The sequence below is a fragment of the Halichoeres trimaculatus genome, unplaced genomic scaffold (genome assembly GCF_033239565.1).
Source record: "Halichoeres trimaculatus isolate MK-OKI-2021-1 unplaced genomic scaffold, fHalTri1.1 fHalTri1_scaffold_15, whole genome shotgun sequence".
In the NCBI taxonomy this organism is placed as follows: Eukaryota; Metazoa; Chordata; class Actinopteri; order Labriformes; family Labridae; genus Halichoeres; species Halichoeres trimaculatus.
In genome coordinates, this window is record NW_027437193.1 from 25,279,271 (window position 1) to 25,289,620 (window position 10,350).

The 10,350-nt window shown below is 41.5% G+C and overlaps 1 protein-coding gene across 1 annotated transcript; it reads left to right on the top strand.

Moving 5' to 3' along the window:
- The first annotated feature begins 4,626 nt into the window (after window positions 1-4,626).
- bcl6ab (BCL6A transcription repressor b) lies at window positions 4,627-10,223 on the top strand. Its single transcript, XM_074688127.1, has 9 exons — window positions 4,627-4,677; window positions 6,386-6,557; window positions 6,792-7,013; window positions 7,109-7,924; window positions 8,010-8,137; window positions 8,227-8,394; window positions 8,510-8,640; window positions 8,736-8,873; window positions 9,073-10,223. Exons 1-9 carry the CDS (start codon window positions 4,647-4,649, stop codon window positions 9,214-9,216), a joined length of 1,950 nt encoding a protein of 649 aa, XP_074544228.1. The 5' UTR covers window positions 4,627-4,646; the 3' UTR covers window positions 9,217-10,223.
- The last annotated feature ends 127 nt before the right edge of the window (window positions 10,224-10,350 follow it).

Consider the following 10,350-nt stretch of genomic DNA (forward strand, 5'->3'; position numbering starts at 1 on the left):
CAAATGTGTTCCAGGGCTGTTGTTTTTTCACGACATACATTCTTCAGATAGGCTCCACTGAAAATATAAAATCTGTTACAGAGTAAAAGAAGCAGGGATTCACAAGCTGAAGGAGCTTTTTTCCTCCTGATCTTCTGTTTTTGTACTTTTCTGGAAACTTTGTCTCTTTTGAACACTCCTCCACTTCCAGGAGTTTACCGTTCTCTCCCCGGCTTGTGCTTTTCACTCAGTGAAAACAGATTCAAACAATCCTCTGTGGCTTTGGGGGAGCTTTCCAGGGTTTCAGAGGAATAACACTGATGATGTCATTGGGATGTCGTCACCAGGGTTATTTTGAGACAGCTCAGAGGCTGCGATTTCGAAAGAAACTCCAAGTGTGAAACAAGAGAGACAAGGAGATTTCCAAGGACAGGATGTATCAAGTTGCATTTTGTTTTCTTAAAATCCTCAACACTCCAAAGTCAAATATTCCAGCCTCTTCTACTTTTTTAGGACAGATTTTTTCTATTAAAATCTGTTTTATAAAATCTCAAAGTGGAAAAAACAAACAAAGAAACATGGGGTAGCAGTTTCTTTAGCAGTCAAATAGCCCATCCTGTGTACTAGGGCAGGGGTTCCCAAACTTCACTGTGCCGAGGCCCCCAAAACATCTGTGTCTGGCCAGAGACCCCCTTTGGATACAGACAATGTTTCAAACTATGTCAAGAAATGTCAGTTTTAAGATTTTTTTTCCAACTTTTATTCACTTTTCAATAATTATTACATTTGTTTAGAGCAGATAATTATGAACAAACAAAAGCCAGACTCACACAAGGAGGCTGTTTCAAAAGGGAGAAGGCATTCAGGGCTCCGTCAGCCAAGGTGGGGTACTCCTTTCTTACATGTAGACAGTAGATAGAGTAGTTAGGGGATGAGCCTTCAAGTTCAGTTTAGTTTTTGAAAAAGCTTTATAACAGGCAAAAACTGCCAGGTCGACATGGATCATGACATCATCATGCAAAAGTTGCAGCTGTCACAAGGTTAGGTTAGGTACAATCAGAAACTTGGGAATCTGACGATTATGGCACTTTACTTGTTTTGTGTTCAGGAAAAATGGTTATAAAAATCTAAAAAGAAAAAAAAAAAGAACAATTAGACAAAAAAAAAATCTTCCTTTCAATATTCTGAGGCCCCCACTTAGAAAACCACTGTACTAGGGAACAGCCTTATCCTGTGTTAAAATCAAAGACTGTATAATTATTGGACGTAGTCTCCCTGACGTCACTCATCTGTTTGTGAAACAGATTTTTGAGGCAAATTAGCAAGTGCAGCCATATTGGATGTGACTCAGGCTTTGAGTCTTAATGAGACTAATGGGCGCTACAGGGCGCCTGTCAGTCACGTAGGCTGAGCTGTACCTCTGATTGGGCAAACACGCAATCTTAATATCCTCTAAACTGTCAAGTTAGAAAAAAATTCACCACCTGTTAAGTTTGTGCCAACAGGGAAATTAATGATTTTGGCGGGACAGGTTTTATACCCAACTGTAAATAGGTCTATCTCTACTGGGAAAAAACTTTTTTTGGCCTGGTGTGTATGTGACTTCCAGTACTGATGGAGCCAACCTGAAGTGGAGTCTGGAGAAACAGCAGATTCTAGCACTTCTGCATTGTCTCATATTTTTACAGCAAAGGTTGTCATGGTTAATAAATGACATTATACCCCCCTGTGTATTGGTCTTGATGAGTAGACAGTTCACTGCAAAGTTTAAGTTTAAAGTTAATGTGAAAACTTGCAGTTCTTTGAGTATCCTCTTTAGGCCAACCCTCAGTAAAATGTCAATTTTTACAGTTAATTTAACTTATGGAGCACAAATTTGAACTAAATATCCCTTTACTGGATTTGTACACACTGTTCAGGGATTATTTAATTTATAATCAGTTGTATTTTATGGTGATGCAAAATCATAGCTGAGGCTGACTTGACTAACAGGAGTGCACGTTGAAGATGTTAGTCTTTACCGTTCTCTTCCCCTTTATTTTCTTGCTCAGATGACCAAAAGTTTTATTGAGTCAGCACTTCCAGTGCTGTGATCAGCTTCATTGAGCTTCAAAACTCCAATTCAGAAAAGGATGTGGACTTGCTGGGACCCACAGGTCTTTCAAAGTTTACAGCACAGTGTTTGATTGTTGTCGATTCATTTGACTGTAGCCTATCCCATCTCTTCTGACTAGGTCACTCACTACTTAAGAACTGTTTGTGAGAAGCCGTAGTATCATTACACAGAACAGAAACCTTATTCAGTCAGCACGGCAACACATCATTCACCCCCTTTCACGATTGCTAAACTTGAACCACAGCATGTCTGGACGACTTCTGCTGACGACTGACTCAACAACCCTTAGAAAGCATGTGCTTCTCTGTGTTTGAGCTTCATCCTGCTGCTCTGCTTTCACTCACACACAGGAGGGACTCACTTTCTAAAAACAACTTGCCCTCCTTCATTTGTTAACAAACAAACTGACTAATCAGTCTATTATTATTACTAGTATGATAAGTTAGAGTCATCCACGTTTCTCATGTCACAGAAAACATGATAAAGAGTATCATACTTTATTCCTTTGGTGCTCTAAAAATCCACAAAGATAAAACGCCTCAAGCTGCTACATACACATATATCCTTCCCACACATCGCAGTACTAATATAAGTATTTATATAAGTTCCTGCTTGTCTACTTTTGCACTCACACAAACCTCCAGCATAAAAAATGAGAAAAAATTACTACACTGATAAATGCACTAATAAACCTTCTCTGATCATATCTAAGCATCCTCTCACAGTGAATAAACAACTAAACAGGAAATGGGATGTTTTCTTTTGTCCTGGCTCAGCTAATGAGTGAAAGAGCCGTGTTTCTACACATTCAGAACAGAAAACATCTCTGTCAGAGGATGTGAAGGCGAACAAACCAGCAGACAGTTGGGCCAGTAAAGATAACCACAGGGGAAAAACATGTGGAGTAAAAACATTAACAGAAATAGAGCTGTTAGTTGCCATAGCATCTGAACAGCTGTAACTGAGACATGTTGAGCTGCACATTTACTTCAGATTCAGTCTCAGAGCTGATGTTGTCTGCTACATGTGTGTTAAAACTAATGACATGAGGTTAAAGTAAAGATTTAGAAACAGAAACAACAGTTCTTATTTCTGATAATGTGCCAATTTTGAAACTAGTTTGTTATAGGTGAACATGTGCTCTGTGAAAAACAAAAACAGTTAGTAGTAGTTATTCTCATTCACCACAACTGTTTGTTCTAACCTGCCTGAACTGTTATTTAAAACTTCACAAATATAAAGGTAATTTAACATGTCAAATGCAACTTTTCCCTGAAAGTAACTCTGTATGATTGCTAGATATATGATAATAATATGCTTTTGGATTTCTTTGCTCTTATTTACAAAAACATACACACATACAGTGCATAGGAGCTGATGCTTTCTGCAGATGGATGAGTAACTTAACAGCTTTTTGCAGGAAAACCACATCCTGTGCTTTCTGACTTTCAGCGTTTTGTTGAAGGGGCACACAGATTCAGCCATAAGCAGGTCATAATTAATGCTGCTGATTGTGTGTGCCATTTATCAGCTGGTTTTGGAGTACTGCTTCAGTAACATGTGCTTTAAAGATATTCAGTCTTAATACTCACATCCGTTTTCAGTAGATGTATTAAATATAATTAATTTCTCAGGAACCCCTCAGTATTTGAATGTTAAAGAGCAGGAAGTCCCTAACTTTTTGTTGACTCAGTCATTGGTTAATACCAAAAACTTTGTGTGACATCAGTGCACAGCTGTGATGGCAGATAGGAAGTCGTAGGAGGTCAACACACTGCAGACACATCTGAGTTTAGGCCACAAATTCTCTGTTGGCTGTTTAACTCTGAGATCCTTTGAGCAACTTCTGTGGAAATATTTTTATACCTTTCTTGCTGTAATTCTTTTGTAGCACAAATAAAATAGTTGACCACTATTTGCCTACATATCTTACAAATTTGTAAATTATAGGCAGAAGTGTGAAGCTTTTTTTAAGTATGATAACAGAGAAGAGTCGAGCCAAATAAGTCACTTGAGCAACTTAGATGTAGAATGCAGATTTAGAGAGAAATCAACAAAAAAGAAATCAGGACCCAAACACGTGGGGGGAAAATATAACAATTATAACAATAAGAAAACCCTCTGCAAAACAGAAAGGTATTACTCTCAAAATATTATAAGATAAAAACGACTGACTTTCCTGAAGTCTCGGTTGCACCTCAGGCAGGTCTACAGCGGTAACAAGCTCTCATGTTCCTCAGTATTTATAACTTGGTCAGCTGACCTTGCACTTGGACGCATCCACGACACAGGGAATTCAACCTGCCAGTGAGCACACTATGAAACTGTTCAAATCTAACTTATAATGTGAAATTATCCTTCACAGACGTTCATTTTATAGTTATAATATAGCATTAACTAGTTAAACCGTGAAGCTCTGATAGTACAGGGTCGGAATAGTGCAGGGAACAGAAAGCGCCTCCCCCGCCCCGCAGTGAATGGTACAGCCCTCTGTTGAAATTCCGAGAATTGAGCTGCTCTGTTTCTTAGAACTGGATTCTCAGAACTGGTGATGCACAGAGTTTCGAGGAAACTTTTACAAGGTGACTTTTTTTCCTTCCTATATTCTCAGCATTAGGTCAGGAGTGAAGTGAAGCAGCAGATGCTGCCTCTGCTTCTCCTGACTGAATTTTACGTCAAAATTTTAATACATTTGATAATTTTTGTTACCCAATAATGAACTCAATGTGAAGTTTTATGTTTGCAGTTGCATTGTGTTTGGTTGTGTTTGAGGCAAAGTGTGACTTTAGTCGGTTGTGAGATTTTGATTTTAGCACTTGTGCTTTGAATGGGTAGAAACACGCATCCGTGTACGCGATGTTAACCTTTAGATAAGCTTTGGATAGCTTTTCTTAGTTCGAGCTCATTATTGATGTGTTCATGTGACTCATGTGTTCAGTACTTGGATTAGAAATACTGTTTTGGATGTTATGTCAGCTTGTGGGACTTGTAAAAGTTGCGCAACTGGATCGGTCGGTCTGCTTTAGTCACATCTTGTTTTCTCTCTGCGCATTTCTCTTGACAAACTATCTTACAACTCCACGTAGTGCTTTCAGACTGAGCCAAACAATTAATTGTGTAACTTCGACCGAACATATACTTGAAATACCATACTTCAGTCACTCAGATGTTCCAAATCAAAGCATCTTGACATGATTTTTAAACTTTGACGGACTTAGCCTGGCCTGCTCGGTGAGCAACAACAAACTAACCACTCCTTAAAAATCACATCGGACGGAGTTATATCGTCTCAGTCTGGTCTAATTGGTTTAGAAGTAACTGGAGCGATTAGTTTAGCGGGAGGGAGTCATTACTAATGGGTTAAATGAGTTGAGTTCTACTTTTATCGGGGAACAGGAAACCTCTCTGTGTACTGGCAACCTAATCTGAGCAGTCAGGACGGAATGTGCTCAACGTCAAACACGTTTACAGGCTGCAGGCTGCCAGCACTGCGCTGTCTGTTACATTATGTACATCTGAGATACACGGCACACAAACACGGAAAATCACACGAGGGTCTAACTTTTTAACACCATGGCGTTTGTTTGCATTCACAAATCATCATATTTGGAAAGTTTTTTCAACTCTTCAAAGTAAAAATAAGACCCAATTTTGCTCAATTTATACCAATTTGTTCAGAAGCTGCACTTTCAGGAAAATATCATTTTCGATCACAACAGCTTTAACATGTGTGCATTAAATTTGCATAACAACACTGTGATTAAAGTTGCATAAATAGATTTATTTCAGGATGAGGAAACCTACCTTTAACTTTCCTCGTTGCAATGACGCCTCCTCCCGATGCAACTCAGTCAGGACACTTGTTCTGTTTGAAGATGTTTGATGATGAAGTGTGAAGGCAGGGGGCCTGGATCGGATCATAGTTTGAATGTAAGCCAGAGGTGATGAAATACAAAAGCTTCACATATCATATACAATATGTTACTCCTTTAAAAAAAAAGAAAAAAAAAGGTTGCATAGATTTTTAAATCAAAGTTGTATTTATAATTGAACTTGAGTGCTTGAATTTTAATTTTATTTTTATTGCCTTAGTATATCAGAATGCAGAGAGGAACATCTTGGTTTATGTATGCATTTAGATTTAAGCAGAAAATGGTCTGCTTAGTATTAGTACTCTACATATCCTCACTGTTTCCATCCAGCTTCCATTGCCTGCACCTGTCTTGTGGGTCTTAATCACTTTTGCAGTAGTTAATGACAAACTAAGCGTTATTTTCCATCCTTGTTCAGATTTTGACAGCATGGCCACGACTGCAGATGGCTGCATTCAGTTCACCCGCCATGCAGGCGATGTCTTGCTCAACTTCAACCGCCTTCGCAGCAGGAACATCCTGACCGATGTCACCATACAGGTGGAGGGGCAGCAGTTCCGTGCACACAAGGCCATCTTGGTGGCCTGCAGGTGGGTAACGTCATTAGATCTAACACAGTGACATGTCCTTTTTTTACTCACAGTGCCTAATGAAAGGCTATTTCTGGGAGCATATTTCATACATTTTGGTGAAGTGACTCACTGCCTCTGACAGCAACGCAGTCTTATTTCACACCTCATTCCTAACAAATTAACTCCCAGGAGTTAATGATCCTACATGCATGTTTATGTCTGATGTCTATGTTTTTGTTTTGTTTTTTTCAGTGGCTTCTTTTATTCAGTGTTCATGGATCCCGAGAACATAAACCTCAGTGCCATCAGCTTAGACCCAAAAGTGGACCCCAAGGGTTTCTCAATCCTGCTCGACTTTATGTACACATCCTGTCTGAACCTGAAGGACAGTCTGGTCATCGCGACCATGAACACAGCCGTCTACCTCCAGATGGAGCATGTGGCCGACACCTGCCACAGGTTCATCATGTCCAGGTACAGAAAGATAAGGCACTCACAGATTCAGATTGAAACCTGGGTTAACAAGAGACGTCTGAGATTATAACTTGATGTTTTATCTGTTCCTGCAGGTCTTTAAATCTGCCGACTGAAGAGGTGCAAATCAACTCGTTACATTTCCCAGAAGACAGGCCAGCTGACAATAAAGACCCAGACTCCGGAAGCACCTACACATCGACCTCCTCCTACACCCCCAATGTTTTCAGAGGGATCAACACCTCTGGTTCCTATCACGTCTACGGAGACTCCCATGCTCCTGGTGGTCAGCTGGAAGGCTCCCTTAAGTCCAGTGATCTGTCCAGAGGAGGGGCTCTGTCACAGAACAGATGCTCTCAGGCTCACAGCGAGTCCACCACCACCGTCTCTCATCCCATGCCATCCCACCCTAGTTTCTCCACCACTATCATGAGACCAGCAGGGGGCCACGGGGGCTACCAAAGACCTGCCACACCCCTGGATGAGGATAGTATTCAGCACCCACAGAGCAGCTGCCTCAGGTTAACTCCAGGTTTTGTTAAAGGGGTGATCTGCAGCCCTCAGAGCCCCCTAAGGTCTGACTGTCAGCCCAACTCACCCACCGAGTCCAACAGTAGCAAAAACGCCATGCTGAGCCTCAAGCAACCATCAGACTGCCCCAGTGACGCCAAGGCCCGCAACTGGAAGAAGTACAAGCTGATTGTGATGAACCAGACGCCTGACGAGAACGAGGTGCAGGGTGGTGTGACTGAAGCTGCTGCCATGTCCCCGGCTCCCAGCCCATACAGGAGCAGTGACACGAGGGAGCACAGTGAGGTCCAGGCAGAAGAGGGTGCCAGCGAGCACAGGGAGGAAATCTTCATGCCTCAGAGTGTAGAGAGCTGCAACGGCAACACATGTCGAAGCATCAGGTAATGAGTTTAATTTTGAGCTCTTTATAAACTCGTAGGAAGAGAAGATAGACCTTCTTTAACTCTGTGGTCTTACTGTGTGCAGCCAGCGCAGATGCTCGTCCTGTGGCTGTGAGAGCCCTCGCTGTATGGAGATGGGTCACGTTTCTCCTGACTCATACAACAGAGACGAATCCACCAAACTACACTCAGAGTATTTATCCTCCAGCTGTGGTAGGTAGACTTCACAAACTAAGAATCTTCAGATTAATGGCAAAACTAATCAGAGTCACATCTAAATTTATCTCTGCTCCCTCCTACAGAAAACAACACCTACTTCTGCAACGGCTGTGACTCCAAGTTCATGGAGGAGGATGCCCTTAAAGACCACATGGTCCAGGTTCACAGTGACAAGCCGTACAAGTGCGACTGCTGCCAAGCCGCCTTCCGTTACAAGGGCAACCTGGCCAGCCACAAGACTGTTCACACTGGTGAGAGATGCAAAGCCTGCTCTGCTCTTTCAGAATGGAACCAAGCAGACTTTACAGATGACATAAATCATCAGTAACATCAATAACTCCTTAATCTGTTGTTCTTCACTTCCAGGTGCAAAGCCATACCACTGCAACATCTGTGGTGCTCAGTTTAACCGACCAGCTAACCTCAAGACACACACACGCATCCACTCTGGAGAGAAGCCATACAAGTGTGAGACCTGTGGCTCCAGGTTTGTCCAGGTGAGGATACAAAAAGAGCCAAAAGCCTCACAAAAGTCCACCTGCTGCCTCTCAGTGTGCAGGTTCTGAAATGAGTCATAATTTCCCCCCTCCAGGTGGCCCATCTCCGCGCCCATGTGTTGATCCACACAGGAGAGAAGCCGTACCCGTGTGAGATCTGTGGCACACACTTCCGCCACCTTCAGACGCTCAAGAGCCACATGCGCATTCATACGGGAGAAAAGCCTTATCATGTAAGCTTCCCACTCCTTATCCTCTGTGTCTGCTGGCTGAGAGAGTAATCCCTCTTCCTCCAGATTCATGTGCCTATCAATAGTTATACATCCTGAGTGGTAACCCTGCAGGGCGAGGAGCTGGAGCTGGAGCTGGGCTTGATGAAACAGGCTATGTTTAGTTTGACTCTTCTGAATGATTAATCTCTCTTCTCCACAGTGTGAAAAATGTGACCTCCACTTCAGACACAAGAGTCAGCTGAGACTTCACCTGCGACAGAAACACGGCGCAGTCACTAACACCAAGGCTCAGTATCGCAGGACTCCCAGCAACGTCCTCAATGGTCTGATGAGCTCCTGCTGAGACAGCTGAAGTCTTTCCGCTTGCCTGTTTCCTTTTGCATCGGCTGCCATGTTGTCAAAAGATTTTTTATTTTTTACACAAACATGTTATAAAGTGTATGCCCTTTATGCATTTGTATATGATGCACATTACTTAACGTAAGCTCTTTGGTATTTCAAAGATGGTAGAAGTCGACGCTTTCTCTGTGAATGTCTAACAACAGAATGCACATAGTGAATGTGAATTTGAGCAGGTATTAGTTTGGCCCATTACTGATCAGTACGTCAGCATTGAAGGACAGCCCTCTTCCTCACTCGGATAGAGAATCACTGTTACATTTTTGCTTTAGCTGCTGGTGTGAAGAAGCCCAGTTTTGTGCTCACTGTTCATACTTCATTAGATTATTTTTGTAAATAAGATAATATATATTTTCAGATTGCCATCTGCTGGCAGAGTACAGATATATTTACGCTAAGTTTTGTTTTCGTACATGTGGTCAATAACACAAGGGCTTGTTATTCTGCTATGTCCTAATTTGTGGTACAAACTGAAAGATACACAAATTTCCCCCTGTTTTTTCAAGTTTCATGCAGTATACCCTTATTTATGTTTCTTTATTTGCTGTATTTTAACACATTTGGTGCTGCAGTGATCCCTCCATGGGATCATCAAAGTCTGATTGTATTTGATTGAACCATTTGTATTATAGTGCACTTGTACAAACCAGTATATTCACAGTGCCTTACACTCATTCTTCTTTAGTAGTTACGCTCCCCACATGTTGAAAGTCTCAAACTCGTGTTCTGTTGTATCTCATATTCGGTACATTGCCTTCTTGTCATGCAAGGCACCAGGTACTGCTGCTTGTGTAGCTGATTATCCATTGTATGTAGCTCTTAAATGTGGCCAGGCCCCAAGCTAAAAAGTGCTCAGGAATATTAAAAATGTTTCAGCAAATGTCTTTGTAACTGCAGAGTTATATAAATGAATATAAAAAATATATGACATGTAATTAAATGTACAGTATGTAGCACTTATTTCCCGTGTTGTGTTCATTATTTGACTGATGCAACAAATAGAATTTTCCTATTTAAACTCTTAGGCCCACACATACACAAGATTAATAATCACAGGTGTCTCACGAGTACCCTCTGA

Excerpts from the sequence above, each read along its gene's own strand:
- bcl6ab (XM_074688127.1), top strand. The coding sequence starts at position 4,647 with ATGCACAGAGTTTCGAGGAAACTTTTACAAG. Across the intron at positions 7,014-7,108 it reads CACAGGTTCATCATGTCCAG|GTCTTTAAATCTGCCGACTG; the intron begins GTACAGAAAGAT and ends CTGTTCCTGCAG. Across the intron at positions 8,395-8,509 it reads CCACAAGACTGTTCACACTG|GTGCAAAGCCATACCACTGC; the intron begins GTGAGAGATGCA and ends CTTCACTTCCAG.